The 17,025-nt window shown below is 38.4% G+C and overlaps 1 protein-coding gene and 1 long non-coding RNA gene across 10 annotated transcripts in view; both read left to right on the top strand.

Annotated features, from left to right (window-relative positions):
• The window catches only part of nrxn2a (neurexin 2a), a 126,503-nt gene extending 121,975 nt beyond the window's left edge, over window positions 1–4,528 (top strand). For all 8 annotated transcript variants that reach the window (XM_023268007.3, XM_023268009.3, XM_055017082.1 and 5 more), the window contains 2 exons: window positions 402–486; window positions 1,969–4,528. In XM_023268007.3, coding sequence (XP_023123775.2) covers window positions 402–486; window positions 1,969–2,771 — 888 coding nt within the window. In that variant the 3' untranslated portion in view covers window positions 2,772–4,528. The remainder of the gene's footprint in view (window positions 1–401; window positions 487–1,968) is intronic.
• Window positions 4,529–7,616: 3,088 nt separating this feature from the next.
• Window positions 7,617–12,825, top strand: LOC129350461 (uncharacterized). Of its 2 annotated transcripts, XR_008603871.1 has the most exons (4): window positions 7,796–7,880; window positions 8,776–8,876; window positions 10,710–12,544; window positions 12,608–12,825. It is a non-coding gene; the product is annotated as an uncharacterized LOC129350461 (long non-coding RNA). The 2 variants fall into 2 exon arrangements; XR_008603872.1 differs by having other exon boundaries at window positions 7,617–7,880; window positions 10,710–12,825.
• The last annotated feature ends 4,200 nt before the right edge of the window (window positions 12,826–17,025 follow it).

Below are 17,025 nucleotides of genomic sequence, written 5' to 3'. Positions count from 1 at the left end.
GACATATTAAAGATCTGTTTTAACATGTGGGAATCTTTTGTGTTTTTTGCTAAATTTGTACAAAAGAATAGTACAAGAGCAAATTATATAAAATTAAAGGGAAACAGCATTTAGTCTTCTGAGAATCCCTATCAGTAATACCTTTACTTTGTTTGTTCATATGTAAAGTCTGCCACAGGGATGGAGAATAAAGAGCAGCTGCATATGGGCTCATGTTGAACTTGTTGTCTTAGTAGTTTTGCTCCAAGCGAAAAACATTAATGTGGTACTGTGCTGCATTCTGCAGGTTTTATTCAAATAGGAGAACGCAATCATAAAAAACTGACTGCAAATGTAGATGATAGACATGTGTGGGCTGTGATTTATTTAAAAAACAATACATTTTATACTTTTTCTTTCAGCCTCAGAACTCTGATGATATTTTGGTGGCGTCAGCTGAGTGTCCAAGTGATGACGAGGATCTGGAAGAGTGTGAACCAGGAACAGGTGGGTCAGCCATGGCAAACGGATGGTAGTTACTACTAGTAATGTTGTTTTTACCCAGCATTGTAGACAAAATGCACCATCAAAAAAGCAATTCTCTCTCTTGATGTTCCTACAGCTATCTTCCATTCATTTATTCAGGCATTCTGTCAGCCAGCTGTCCTCCTTTGGATAGTTGTCACAGACTCAACTAGAGACCATCTTGTGATCAGATCACACCAGCCATAACACCTACCAACATGCTGACGCTCCAACCTATGAGTCCTCAGTAGTCATTACTACATTACCATTGAGTACTCAGAGCTCATGGGTCAGACCACACCCATCTTCACCACAACCTACTCCATCTTCATTTTTATCTCAGCTACACACCTGTAAAATTAAATGGCTGCATCCTGTGACACTGTCATGTTGACAAAACCTATCCACAGACATATAATCACCTGCCAAACTACTCAAAACCATTTTGCCATGATCAGACATGATGCTATTGCAGCTGTCTGAGTTTATACATACGTCTGCATCTGGCGAAATTGGATCAAAGAGGGTCTTTGTGGAGTGTACTGCACTCATTAAGTGTGAATGACTGTAGAGGAGGCTTGTGACGGAAACAAGCTGTGGAACTTAAGAATGAGTCTGCCCTTATTATGGGTGCCTCAATTATTAATATGACCTTATCAGAATTGTTTGTTGTTGGCTCGCCCTGCAAAGTGTGACTCAACTAATGATGAAAGAGAACCTAGTGGCCATAAATATCTGTCTAACTGCAGACTGAAATATTCCTCCACAAGCAGGAGACATTCTGACCAAAGAGACAGATCAAAGATGTATATTTACACAGTATACATATATAGGAGATTATATTGTATGGCAAGAAATGTATATCCATATAATGATTAAAAATATTCATGAGACATTGTTTGCTTTCAGCAGGGCATAGTGTTCTGTGTGTGATTCCTTTATACAATAACCTGTCTGCTCTCTTGTCATCCCCAAACCTCAGCCTACAGAAGTGCATACAGCAGCATGGCAATTTCATTTACTGCTCTTGTTTATGATGTGCTCTTCATTCTGCTGCCGCCTTTCAAGGGTCATCTTGTCTGTTTGTGTCTGCATGTGAGCTTCTCTATGTTTTTGCTGTATTATATTTTGAAATTGCGCACACCCACACATCGACTGCATATAAAAACCGAGAGCTGCATACCTTCAAGACAGCGTCACGATGGTTTTTAATTAGTTTTTCTCTATTTGTGCCAAATGTTGATGTAATTAACCTTGCATTATAGAAATCGGCATAATATGTGCCATCACTATAAATAATATCACTGATAAGCCAACTAATATTAGCCTAATTCCTCAGCAATAATCTACATAATGAGCAGATTGTGCCTCCTCCACCTTAATGAGCACAAATGTTCAGCCAGAATTTTCAGTTTTAATGTTGTTCTAATTTAGGATCCCCTACCTTTTCTGTTTCCTTTCTAGGAGGTGAATTAGTGTTGCCTATAATAACAGTGGATTCCCTTGAGCCCCCATCCATCGCCACCCGTTACCCCGTCATCCCTCCTCCTCCCACCCTCCTCTCCCCACTTGAAACCACCAAAGAGTCCCTGATACTCCCTCCTCACCCTTCCTGCCCCCCGGACCAGGAGGACTGCGGTGACCCTGTGGAGGTTTCGGCCTTCGGCTCTGGGGAGATGACGGAATCCGATGACGAGGACTTTTACAAAAATAACTCCCCGTTGGTCACTGACAGGACAGTCCTTCCTCCACCTCCCGCCGCTGGTGAGGGTGGAGTCCAGAAACCCCGCCCCCTACCTCCTTTTGTTCCCACCACCAACCCCGACCAGCTCCACATTCCCGCAGGCAAAATGAACACCCGTGACCAGGTGCTTCTGCCCCCTGCTCCTCCATCATCCCGAAACACACCAGGACTAACTTACCCACCCAATTTTCCCCATGTGCCCACAGCCAACCCCACAGCCTCTGATGAAAAGAGCCAGCCTGGTGCCGTGGAGGTGATCAGGGAGTCCAGTAGCACCACGGGGATGGTGGTTGGTATCGTGGCTGCTGCTGCTCTCTGCATTCTTATCCTCCTCTATGCCATGTACAAGTACCGGAACCGGGATGAAGGCTCCTACCAGACAGACCAGAGCCACAATTTTGCCAACAATTCCACTGTGGAGGGCAACGGAGCAGTGGTCAAGGACAAAAGCACAGCAACGGCCTCTGTGGCAAAGGCCATCACAAAGGGCAAAAAGAACAAAGACAAAGAATACTACGTCTGAGAATGGAGATGGAGAGTAGGCGAGTGTGGACTGAGACAAGAGGGTGAGAGAGGATGCTTTCGTTGCGCTCCCCTATTTTGTCAGGTTGACTGTCAGACAAATTTCACAGGCCACCAAAAGAAACAAATGCACAAAGTATCTGTATCTTGCTTTTACATTTTTCTCAAAAATCAAGGTTGCCCAGCTCCTATTAGTGGTAAATTCATATATACGGCACAGGATTTGACTCATCCTCTGTGTCACGAAATGCACTCAGTCTGCATCCACTGATTCTTTATTAGTGTGTCATTTTTTTATGTTTTAATGAGCTAGGAGGAGGCATATCCACTTTGGCTTTGTATATTGCATGGATATGGCACAGTGAAGAGTGCTGAGAACATCCGGTTTCTTTGTACTTCTTTGTAATGCTCTATCTCTAGTCTCAATGTCAACATGCTGATATATGAGGCAGAGCAGGCCAGTTATTGAATTTTTATGGCAGATGAGCGGAGAGCGCCCCAGTCATCCTGACTACACTCGAAGAGAGAGCCTTTATTTGGACAAAACGTCATCTCTGCAGCCTCCATGTCATGTCATGTGGTTTTAAAACGCCCCAATCACTCTGCCTCTGTCCACAAGAGATGGTATTATTGTACGTTGCTGATGGAGTACCATAAATGAAGCAAGATATTTAGCCGTCCTGGTGAAAAATACTGCATCTTAATAGGATTATTCAGTCACTTAACATACTCCGGCCAGTGAACCTTATCGTATGATGGATCAGAAACACTATCTATGTGAGATTTCACAGTCGATGTGCCATGCCATTCCAAGTAGGGATAATTGTGAACAAGTCAGTCCACACCAGTGAAGGTATTTCTCTGTAAACACTGCTTGTATGTACATATAGAGGTTAGCAGATTGGCTAAAGCATTGTGTACGCAGGGAAGGTATGAAGAAGAAAAAACACCCAAGATGCTCGGCCCCCTTCACAGCTTTCATGACAACGTCGCAAAACTGTCGCAGTCCAAACTTCACAGGAATTTTCAGGAACACAGAATCGCACGAGAGGAAGTTTTTCTGACCGCTTCTTGGAAAGAATCGACGCACCTCACCACCAGAGGCTCGCTCACTCATGATCTTTTCTTTCCTCTGAACTGTCATGGGATAATTCAGAAGCACACAGAAAATGTAAACATATCTTTGAGACATAGGTATTCCTTGTAAAGCAGCCAAACATGTATTGTTTTTTCTATCAGTTATTAAAAGACTATTCTATGAGATGAATAATTGAAGATTTGTGAATTGTATTGATATTTCTCTGATATTTCGATGTATCTTGTTACCACTCCTCTTAACACATTACATTTTAGATTGCCTTTACTTAAAATCCGGACAAAAAGCACACTTTCCTCTGATAGCTGCAAATCTCGTTTTTATTTAATTTTAGTTTTATTTACAGTCCAGATTATGCAGAGAAAACACAAGGTTGGAACAAACAAATGTTTGGTTTTGTTGCATTGTGCATTTTATATGTGCTGAATCTGTTACTCAATGGATCTGATAATATAAAGCCATTTTCTCTGTTGAGTTATTTATTCATGCTCTGTGATTTCCTGTTATTTTTTATGAAAGTGCCATTCAACGTGAGCTGCTCAGCGCTCAGAAAATATACCATTCCTCACTCATTGCTATTGTATAGTGTTCATGTGAAATGGATCTTAATATGTGTACAGAACGTGGATAAAGATGAAATACACTTGATTATATACTTTGTACACACCTGTGTTGTGTATTGCTTCCTGTAGATTCCCTTTATTTGGTTTTAATTCGTGGATACAAATATTCTAGATGCGCACACTGAGGAGTTTCTCGGTCAGATCATAAAGTGAACTAAAGCTGACAAAAAATAGAATTCCAGGTAACAATTGTGGTATATATCAAGGTTATATTATGTAAGTACTGATTCCTTTAATCTATCTACTCACGATTAAGCTTGAGAACAAATGATTCTTTTGGGTTCGGAGAAGCAAAATATATTCACAATGATGTAATTCTGCAAAGGCCATTTTGCTAACAAGATAAGTTGACATGTTTAACATGAAGAAACGACATTTCACACAAATTGCAGGTCATGAAATGTGTTAAAAATGTGTCTTACACTTGAGTTTCATCATCATTTTCTCTCCCTTTCCTCTCTTTTGCTCACTCTCCCGCTTTTGGATGCTGCGTAGTTCTGGTGTGTTAGTAATGCCTGGATGTCCATTATGTATTATGAAACAAAGTGTTTTTTCTATACCTGACACTGCTGCTGCTGCTGTCTAGTTTAGGTCTCAGTTGAAATCAAAAAGGCTGGACTTCAGTAAGGAGGATTTTGACATATGAAGTTTAAATATTCCACAGTTTTGAACCAGTTGACCTCGTGTCTGGGATGCTACAGTGTGATAGGATCAGGTCTCACTTGTGGCCTTTCCTGCAAGTGATATCTCAGACTTTCACATTAGAAAGCCAATGTAACAAATCTGTGGCTGCAAATCTACAAAGCAGGGAATGTTTTAACAAAAGATGCTATCAGATTAAAATATGATAAATGAGGGAGCTGGAGTTTTAGGAGGCTGACCCATATTGAGGGACTAAGTGTCTGGATATCGCTGGATATGTCTGCTGCACCATTTCTGGTAATTTTTCATTTCGACTCTCTCAAATTTATGTAAGTAGAGTATTCTTTCATTATGCAGAGCAAGAGTGCAAACCATATTGAACATCAGCCACTGAAGGAATAGCACTAATAATTTCACTGACACCGTTCTACAAATTCAGCTGACAGTACTGGAATCATTTTTTCAAGTGTTTACTGTCCAATTTATCTATGACTATATTCTTTTCAGTAAACATTATGTAAAATGTGCAGCACACAAATCCAGTGCAAAAGCAAAATATATCCAAAAGTATTAATGTGATTTTTCAGGCTTGTCCAGCCAGAATATTTTAGGTTAAAAGAAATACATCCTAAACCATCTCTTAAATAAGAACAATGTGTTCTATGCTTTACAGCTGCAGTAAGTTTTGTGTTGTTTGACCACCCCCTGCTGAGAGCACAAGGAACTGTAAGATAGAGGCAGCGTCACTGTTGTGATGTAAGGCTATAGTTGTCTGTGTTAAAGCAGCCATCAGTTTTACTAGAGGAAGTTTATCACTGAAGACGAGAATTTAGAGAGACTGTATTTCAAGCCAGCAGGTTCACCTGTCCTGTTAGCCTCTTTGTGCCGAGACTGATGGGAATAATCCTGTGGGCTAAAGGAGGTGTGGTGTCAGTGCAGGTCTAGTGCAGGCGAGCTCTGATCTGTACTGGCAGTGGGTCTCAAGCAGGGTGGCTCCAGCGTGCGATAAGCCACTCTTGAGCACTGCTGAGATGTCACAAGGTTAATTCAACAAACCAGCCATGACAATAGAAGCAGATAACAATTGCCGGGTCATAAACAGACCAACAGCTGTTCATACAAGAAAGGTTTTCGTCATACCGTAATAGCTTGTCTTTATTTTTTAAATTATTGCATTGCTAAAATCATATATTTCCAAAAAATCTAAGGTTTAAGGTTGTTAGCATTTAAAATACATTGTTAGCTCTAAGCTGAAAATGTGCACGTAAATTTCAAAGTATGTAAAAAAATTTCTTTGAATCTAAATGACGTTTACATTCCAAGCACATTCAGAAACAGCCTTGCAAAAATCATGAAACCTATACTGTAAAATTGTATACAGGTGTTTTTTGTCAAGTTTATTAGAACTACATTTATTTTTAATGTTTTTCATGGCCTCTGTTCAGATTTTGAGTCTGCTGCTACTCAGGGAGTTGGGGGTTCAAGCCCCAGTACTGCCAAGCTGCCGAGAGTAAGGCCCTTATCTCAATCTGCTGCAGGCGTGCAGGAATATGGCTGACCCTGTGCTCTGACCACACCTTCCTAGCAAGCTGGGATATGTGAAAAGAATGCATTTTGCTGTGAAGTAACAATACAGTTGAATCTTAACCTGAGTAGATACCTTTACAGCTTATCCCAGCTGACTTAGGGCGAAGGCAGGCGATACCCTGAGCAGGTCACCAGTCCATCACAGGGCTATACATGGAGACAAACAAGCACTCTCACACTCACACCTATGGGCAATTTAGAATCACCAATTAACGTCAGCATGTCGTTGGACTGTGGGAGGAAGCCGGAGTACCTGGAGAAAACCCACGCATGCAAAGGGAGAACATGCAAACTCCAAGCAGAAAGATCCCAGGCCCAGTCTGGGACATGAACTTGGGATCTTCTAGCTGCTAACCACCGGGCCCCTTCACATTTCAGTTATAGATGAACAAAAAGCTCATGATACTGAACAAAACTATAAACACAGCGTATAATATTTTATTGAATTGTAGCATTTTTTTTAAACATAGAGAAATAAAAGTATGTGCTGTTCCAATCCATCAACTCTACAACAGAAAAGACACGAAACAACCAAGTACACACTCGATTAGAAATGATAATGGGCAGGTTGAGAGTGGGGTCATACAGCAGAAATTACAAGTCACCAAGGAATCACACAACTGATATGCACAGACAGTTGTGCCATTTGAATAAGGGTGCATTTTAAGGTGGACCTTTACAGACACTAGTCAAAGGAGTGTCCGTGGTCCGTGTATTTATCTGGCAATTGGATTTTCCGTTCTGAAACGGGTATTGAAAAACAAAAAACGAGCGGTTATATGATCTTCGTTTTAAAATACAAAAATTAAAATTGAAATACAAGGCGTTTTTCCTTTTCATGGTCAAAAGGGGATGTACGAAATTTTAAAAATGCTTTGATTTTCATTTTATATTTAGAATAACAAAAAAATTAAATCAGTAAGAGACAGAAACGAAAAAAGGTCCGTTTTTTTCATTTTCTGAGACCGGAAGTGGTCATCAGCAAGTGTGGAGCCAAACGACAACAAGATTCTCAGAGGGCGGAGCCAGAGAGCAGTGATTGGTCAGACCATAGATAATATAGAAGACAGCGCGCTAGCGGATCTAATCTGTGTGTATCTATGGTCGGCACGTCTGGTAGCGGCTCTGGCTGCTGTTGATCTTGTTTTTGGAGTAAAACACGGTAAGAAGATAAATACTTCTAACCTGTACCGTTATTTTGTTGTACGTTAAGTCAGCGACTTGTGAAGAGTTGTGTTTTGTTGTGTTTCACCAGTTGGTCCGGACGCGTTAGCTAGCTAAGCGGCTAAGTTAGCTAGCGGGCTAATTAACACAGGTGGCTAACTTACCGCTGAACACCTGTTAGTTGCTGCTGCCCGTCATTATTAGAATAACCTTCTCAACCTGTATTTCTCTGCTGTGTATTTTAGCTTTTAAAAAAGTTATTTTACTTCAAGGTTAACTGAAACCCGTTGAGCTGCACTGAAGTTTAACATTCAGCTGGTTTGAATTAAACTGCGCTTAACTTAACATTGCGCAACATTACCTCTCTGAATCTCCATAATTTCATTAAGTTCCTTCTCTCTTCCACTGCTCAAGTTCAATCAAGTATATAAAATGACATTAATAGTGAATAAACTAACAAGCAGCCATTGTATTTATTTATTATTGCATGTATTTGTAGTAAAACATGAGTTGAAACATCCTACTTTTGGATCTAGAACTGCACAAGCCGTTCATTTTCAGTCACCTGACGAGTTAAACTCCCCTTTTTATGTGAGGTTGAAGCAGAAAGTCTGAGTTAACAAAGAAAGTTGTTTATAATTTGCGATACCTGTTATCTCTGACTGAAGCTTTAGTTTTTGTTGAGCTGATTTACACGTAGAAACTTTGTTCAGGAAGATTTCTCAGTAGCTCAGAGGACAGGCTGCTTTTTACACAACCTTGTAAGAGAATGTCTGTCAATGCTTTCAGCAGAATTTAGAAATACAACACTTCCTAAACAGATATTTTGAGGCTGTGAGGTTGAACGTTTGAGAGTATATCAGTGTGTTTGTTTGTGGTCTTTCTGTTTCTAGGTGGAAGCTGAATTAGTGAGGATGACTCCTGCTCCTGTCATCTCTAAGCTCCTCACACATCTTTACCTGCACATGAGGAAAATCACTCCTGTAGAATGCAGGTATGTTTGTCATTATTATAAAAAGATGTTGCCTGGTGACCTGTCAGAAACCCATTATACAGAGTCAGCCAAAATAATGTTTACACACATCAGGAAAAGAAAAACTTGCATAAATATTTCAATACCAAATTTATTCAGACATCACGAGATTAATAAAAGTTATCTTTGGCCTCTACAATTACAAGAGGTGCTTAAAGTGGTGGCCACTGGCTTCCAGACATTTCTGTTGTGTTGTAGACGTCACTTGTTGATGCTCCATTCATGAGGGTAGCGCCATCTGTTGGGAAAACATCGTACAACAGGACACAGAGTTATCGTGATTTGATCAAACTTAGAAAGAGGAATCTATATGTATAGAAGTACTGATACAAATGAAATATTTATTAAAGTTTTTCTTTACCTGATGTGTGTACATTATTTTGGCTGACTCTGAGAACTTAATGAGAACAAAACTGTCATTTAATTGTTGCTTTGAAAGCTTCTTTAGTGAAAACCAGCTGGTGTTCTGCTTTGAAACAAACTGCTGTTGAGGTCTGTGTTTTTAGGTTTAACCCCACAGTTTCTGAATGAACTGATAGTTGTTTTTTTCCTGATCAATGTGGACGTTATAATTGATGGTAACATTTACTGATCATATAATCAGCATGACAATATAACAGTATAACATTATGACCACCTGACTAATACTGTGTTGGTCCCTTTATGCTGCTAAAACTCCTCTGACCCAGTGGTTCATCAGAACCTCTGTGGATTCTGTGGATCCTGTGGGTTGCAGGGTGGGTCCTACCTAGACCAGGCTGATCCTGGACCATCCCACAGATGCTCAATCAGATCTGGATGTGGAGAATGTGGAACCCAGGTGAACAGCTTAGCTCTGTCGTGTTCCTCGGACCACTCCTGTAGTAGCAGTTTTAATTTGTCCTGCTGAGGGTGGCAGCTGGCATCAAGGACTGCTGTTGCCATGGAGACTAGGGGGTCGTTTGTCCTGCAGTGTTTAGGTGGTGGTACATGTCAAACATCCACATGAACGTCAAGGTTTCCCAGCAGAACGTTGCATTAGAACAAGATGATGGATGTTGTTCTCTTCAGCTGTCAGTGGTCAGAATGTTGTGGCTGATCGGTGGATCTGTCTGCCTTCACTCTGACATCCAGAGTTATATAAAAGTGTAGTATGTGTGCAGTGCAGAAGAGATTTACTTTATTGGATGCATTTTTTTTTAAGGGAGAGCATTTTTTTTTATCCACCTGAAGAAGACCTAATCTTTCCCTTCAAAGGATAGTTAATTGTTACTACGGCTTCCATAGTGGTCCCATCAGAGAAAATCATGTCCATATACAGATTTTTATTAATTCTAGGGCTGGTTCAGTAAAGATTATTATAATAACTACATCAGATAAGTATTGGTCGCAGTTGGAATTTTGCAGCCTGAGAGATGGTTGAGAAGGTTTGCAGTTCTTGTTTTAGCAAAATATGTTATAATAGAAGATCTTTATTGTCATTGTACATGAAGTTATCTGCAAACCAGCAAAGTGCATCAGTCTGAGGTATCTAAAAATAAATAAGTAAAGAAAAATGCTTCTAAAGCCAATAATAAACAGAATATTTTGAGGGAATATTCTAAAAAGAAAAGCTCCATTCTCACTCCTCTCAGGATAAACTGTCATTAAAATTGACTTTAAATTTAGCTTCAACACAAGATAAAAACATTTACTTTCATTACTGATGTTGTGAAATTTTAATAAAGTTCATGCTACTTTTATAAAATGATGAAAGTGAATAAATTGTATTTCTGTGATCTGTGTTTGATTTCTGTCTTTTCTCCTGTCATCCAGATGTTCAGAGGGAGATGATGCCACATCTGGTCCAGCTGATGGAAGGTCTTGAAGTTCTCTGACTGGCCTCGACTGAAGATGGTCGTCTCACTGGATTTAAGGTTCAGATGCTCAGTAACAAACTCCACCAATGTGCCAACAGGGAAGCTTTAGGTTTATTAAATGTTGCTATGAAGGTTTCGCTGTTTTTCTTTGTGAATGCAATGTGCTCCAAATGAAACTTGAATTACAACTTAGAAGTAAATCCTTCCATCTGAAAGGATTTAGTTGCATTAATAACCTCATAACATTCTAATTTTTATTCCAGTCTTGGTTGAAAACAGAATCTCTGTATTGATTCAGGTAAAAACTGAACTTCACAGCATGTTGGAGCAAAACAACCAGATGAAAACTGTGATGGTGTTGGATTGTCAGACCGTAATGTTGCAGCTCAAAGCAGCTTTTCTAGCTCAGTTCATTCTGACATTCAGCTATGAATCAACACAGCAGATGGTGATCCATGCTGTGGAAGTCTCACATCTCCTGATTTAATGGAGCTGCTTTGCACTTTTTACACTGTTTATTCACCAACACTTTATTTAATAAAAGTCCCATCTAGTTTTTATGAGGAACGTGATGTTTTAATTTCTCTGTGAATAACTGCAGTCTAATGCAACAGCTGGAGTTGTAACATCTGTCCTGATATTGATCATGAAGTATTGATCAGAATACTTATGGTTAGCAGTCATCCCTGAAGTTTTACATTAAAATCTTTACTTGTGTTGTGAACTTTGGTAAGAAGCAGAAACTTTTGCGTTGCCATGGATACATGAGTGTTAAATTCTGTCCATGTTTCCATTTTGGGAAATGCAGTCCAGTTCCAGAATGTGGAGGAATTTAGTCTCACAATTACAGACAACAAATATTATCTGAAAGTCGGGTTATTGTTGTTTATCAGCAGAATACAAAAAGATTAATGTTAGAAATATTCCAGTTAAGACTCTAGAATATCAAGATTTATGTATATTTACCTCAATAATATAAATGTTCGGGTTAAGATTGTACAGTGATATTTATTATGTAAGTTTAGCTGATTAAAGTTTATGACTCTGCATTAAAATATTATTTAAATTGACATCACTCTTATAATATTTAGGGTCAGACCCTACAGTATTGAGATTAAGAAATCAAATATTCTATAAAATGTAAATACACTGAACTCATTTGGATATATTTAAGTGAGGCTCTACAATATTATTTGACACAAATCTATCTAAATCAAAATTTTAATAATTTTCCACGCCAAACATTTACTGGACTGATTTAAACATTAAAATCACTCCTTTCTAATCCACTGCTGTATGTTCAAACCTGAGGCCTGAAATAGAAACACACAAGTATCTGATTGAAGGAACTTCTGCAAAGTCCTGGTTCCAGAATATGATGATAGAATTATAGACAAACTTTAACAAAAGCTGCCTGAGAGTTTACAGGTTTTTATGTTGGATTTCTTCAGTAATTTAAAGAGAGTTATCAGCAAAAATCAAGTGTTCATTTGATGAACTTCATTTCCTAAAACATCCAGAATTGGAGCTCATATCTTTGGCAGCTGTAAAGTTTCTGCTCCTTCAAAGTTGACAACACAATGAATGAATTCCTAAAACACTCTCAATGCTGGAGAGCGTTTGTGATGCTGAAGCAATGACCAGTTTTTCTGTTTCTTCTCTGGAGATGCACAATGAGGGACGTCTGCAGAGACTGAGAAAGAGTCTCACCACATCCTGACATGAGGACAAAGACTTTATTGAAGACTACAATGAGAAAAACTATCCAGACAGCAGACGGCTGCATTCAAGGTGAGCTCTGAACATTTGATCTGGAACAGGAATTCAATAACGGCAGCATGAGCTTCATTTCAGTCTGTAGCTGCTGAATTCATGGAAGAATCATCTGGCACTAGAGAAGAAGACCATCAAACATCCATGTCAGCTGATGGAGGTCCAAGAGTCTCACCGAACAACCAACCTACAGAGTGAAGACCTCTAATCTGATTGGACGGCCTCCTATTCAGCTACATGTGTGAACAAATGCCTCTAAGCTGATTTGTTTTCTAAAATAAATCTAGTTTGAGTCCTAATCTATGCCTGTCTGTTTGCTTCTTTACACCGCTGTTAACAGTTTGGGCTGTTAGATTGTTCCAGATAAGACAAGTAAAAGATACTTCAGAGCTGTTCTACCACGAGCCTGACAGGAAGAACTCCAACAGCTACTGAATGTTCCTGTGGTCCCCTCAAGGCTACAGGAGGAGTCCTACGAGGACGAGCCGGTCCACCTGATGGTGGCCAGTCGCTGCGGTTCAAAGCTAACACCGACTACGTGGACTTCTACTGGACCACACGGAGGCCTTCAAACCGGACCAACAAGTTCAGCGACTCCCCGACTCGTGGGTCTGAGGACGCCGCCGAGCCTCGGTCCAGCCGGCCTCCTGTCTGTGGGTGTTTGAGTGCTGAGAGGTTTGTGGATGCATGTGAACGTGTCTGTGTTGAAACAGCAGCTTTTGACTCACTAACGCCGGGAAAAACCAAGAGCTCCTTTATTTGTGACTTCCACTAAAAAACTGATGAAAATAAGTTTGCCAAGGTTCTGACTGATAACAGATTATTAAATAATGAAAATAATCGTTTAAATATTCCTTTAAACAATCCTGTTAGGTCTACATTTCCTTTACACTGACTTCTTGGTATATGTAGAAGTATTTTGGGTGGAATATACCATTAAGCCTGATGTTCAAGGGTTCTTCTGGGAATATACCATTAAACCAACCTTTTAGGTAAATGTTCCAGGATGTTGGGTAGAATATACCATCAGATCAACCTTTTAGGTCTACATTGGAAGATTTTAGAGTAGAATATTACTCCAAACCATCCTTTAGGTCTACATTTAAGGTGGAATACTCCTTTCCACCAAGATTTTTTGGTCTACATTGAAGGATTTGAGGTGGAATATTCCTTTGAACGAACTTTTTAAGTTTATGTTAAAGGATGTTGGGTGGAATATACCATCAGACCAACCTCCAAGGTCTACAGTAGTGAATTTTAGGTGGAATATACCATTAAACTCACCTTTTAGGTCTACATTGGAGGATTTTAGGTGGAATTTTCTTCCAAACCGTCTTTTAGTCTACATTTAAGGATGTTTTGGATGGTATATTCTTCCGAACCAACTTCTCAGGTCTACATTTCAGGTGGAATAGTCCTCCATACTAACTTTTTTGGTCTACATTGAAGGATTTTTTTCTAAACCACTCTTTTGGGTCAATATTTGAGGTTTTAGGTGGAATATTCCTTTTAACCAGCCCCTCGGGTCTCTTTGAGGATTCTGGATGGAATACTCGGTTAAACCAACATTTTAGGTGCATGTCCAAGGATTTTTGGTGGAATGTTCCTTTAAGGTGGATGTTTGAGGACCTTGTAGGTGGAATACTTCCTGAAACCAACCTTTTAGGTCAACATTCAAAGATTTAAGGTGGAATATTACTTTAAACCAACCTAAATTTCATGTTTTGATCATTATCAAGTGAGAAACCTCAATCCAGACTCCTCATAATGACATCTGAGATTTATGCTGCTGTTATTTGTTTAGTCTAGACTAAATGACAGAAATACACAACTGTAATTTTATTTCAGGACTCGGTTATTAAATGTCAAAACAATCCATGTGACTCTAAAAACTCAACAGCTGTACAAACTCTAAGATTAAACTCTCCACAAGGATCCAAATTAAGTTGGACTTCTACATGAGAGCTTTAATTATTCTTCATCTACTTCCTGAAAAGTTTGGTCAATAAAAAAGACAAAAACTAATATTTTCAGCTGAACTAAAGACAGACTTTGTGATTTTTCTGCTCACATGTTGTGTTGTTGTAAACTTACTCTTTCAAATAAATAGCAGCCTAACCCCCTGGAAACCAGTGTTTGTCCTGTTTTTGTGTTGCTCCTCGGCGACCCTAGACAGCCGGGTCGTAATGTTTTTTGAGCAACACACCATACTATGACGTTTTTACAATGATGGTTCTACTATGAAACCGGTTTGACATGTTCAGGTGTTACTTGTGTGAAAACTCAGAGATTTCAGGTATCAGAAGGTGGTTTACAACTTTCTTTGTTAACTTTCTGCCTCAACTTTAAACTAAATTTCCTTCACTAACCCAGCCCTCTGGACTTCCAGGAAGCTGTGTTCCTATTGGCTGTCCAGGTGGCTGCTTGGTGTTATCAGGAACACCTGAGCAGCTCAGTGTCTTCCTGCTTTATTTAGCTGCAGACAAACATTTCCTCTGTTTCTCTTCACCACTGAGCTGTGTTTGGCTCCTTTGCTTTAGGTTGTTCTTTAGGCGTTGGCTTGCAGCTTCCAGCAGTAAAATCATCTTTAATGTGTTTCTTGGTGTGTTTTAGGGCTTTGTACTGGATAGTTGTCTTGGTAAATGTGGTTCTTTAGCCACAGTTAGCACATGGTGCTAATGTGTGCAGTGATTAGTGGATTTGGTGCAGCTGAGTTGTGTCTTTATCTTGGCTGTAGTGAGTCTTCAGAGGTTTTTGGTCAGACACATTCTGTGTTCTTGTTTGAGAACCAACGTTGGTTGTCCAGAAGGTAAGAGTTCCTGTCCTGATTCTCTGTTCTCAGAGGTTCTCTGGTAGGCTGCAGGAGACTTTAGCGTTTGGGTTGTGCTAGTTTGGTTTTTGTATGGTTTCATTTGGATGACTATCTTGAGGCCCCTCCATGTGGTTTAGTGAGGTTTTCTGGAACAGTTCTACAAAGCAACCTGCAGCAGAAGAGACTTTGAGAGTTTTTAGGAAGTTCTGGAGACCAGACTTTAGAGCAGCAGAAACATTTGTCAGCAGTTTGAGCAGGAGAAGGTGAGCTTCAGAGTAGAAATGAGACGGAAACCTTCTTGACCCGTGTGGTGAGGTCCTGTACCAAGAGTTTGAGCAGGTTGTGAAGAGTCTGTAGTTCTTTGGTCTGAAAGCATAAGAAGAGTCGACTCATTAAAGGAGAAAACAGGAGATATTGTTGGTTCTTCTGTCGCTCTGCAGTTTCCTTAGACTGAATATCAAGTTTAGATTTTAAATGATTTCCCATGTGAGCCCAAGAAGACTTCAATAAACTCCCCCTGGACACAACATATTTTATTACCATGTTAAATCTTTTTTTTTTTTTTTTTTTAAGATGTTTTCGAGTTTTAATCGTAGTTTTAGCGTAGTTTTTTTTCTCTTTGCTTGTTTAGTTTTGTCATCTGTGTAAAAGGTGCTAAATAAATAAAGTTGAATTGATAAACTGAATAATTGACTAACTCATTGTGACAACAGAAGTATTTTGATTGTGATTTAAGGGTTTATTTCATTTTTAAGGTTGGGGTTAAAATCTTGACAGAAAAAGAAGATGAAAGAAATAAATACATAACAAAAAGCAATTAAATCAAAGGGAAAAAAAATTTAATACAATAAAACTTTTAAAAAGTTTTATTATTAAAAAGTATTTTTTAAATGTTTAATTATTGAAAATATTTTATCTGTAATTTTTAATATTTGTGTTTTAAAAATTTTGTTTAATTTCATAATTACATGTTTTGTATCTTGTTTAATTATCTAATTCAATGTTTTGTCTGTTTAATATCATTTAATTGTATTTAATGTTTAACTATATTAAACAGACAAAATATTGAATTAGATAATTAAACAAGATACAAAACATGTAATTATGAAATTAAACTAAATTTTTAAAATACAAATATTAAAAGTTACAGATAAAATATTTTCGACAATTAAACATTTAAAAAATACAATTAAACAAGAAGAATATTAAACATTTAAAAAAAATACAAAACATTTAATTAGATTATTAAACCTTTAAAAAGACATTTAATTAAAAAAATAAATGTTTAATTAGAAAATTAAATCTTAAAGACAATAAAACTTTAAATAGGAATTAAACAGAAAATACAATGAACCATTTAAAAAGAAAATTAAACATTAAAAGGTGGTAAAACATTTAAAAAGAAAAACCTTAAAGATTTAATCGATAAATTAAATATTGGGAAAGAAAAAAAATTCAAACAAGCTGAGAAAACATTTGAAAAAACAATTAAACATTAAAAAGACAACATTTCGAAATCAAATCAGACATTAGAAAAGAATAAAAGGTGAGAAAAGAGCAAAACTAAACATTTAAGAAGAATCAAACTAAAGACAAAACATTTGAAAAGACACCAGTTAGACTTTAGATCAAATTAAACAGAAGAGACAATAAAACGATCAAAAAGAGCAAAAACTGATAAAAGTCT

The sequence above is a fragment of the Amphiprion ocellaris genome, chromosome 14 (assembly GCF_022539595.1).
Source record: "Amphiprion ocellaris isolate individual 3 ecotype Okinawa chromosome 14, ASM2253959v1, whole genome shotgun sequence".
NCBI classification, from domain to species: Eukaryota; Metazoa; Chordata; class Actinopteri; family Pomacentridae; genus Amphiprion; species Amphiprion ocellaris.
This window is presented reverse-complemented; position numbering and strand designations above follow the sequence as displayed.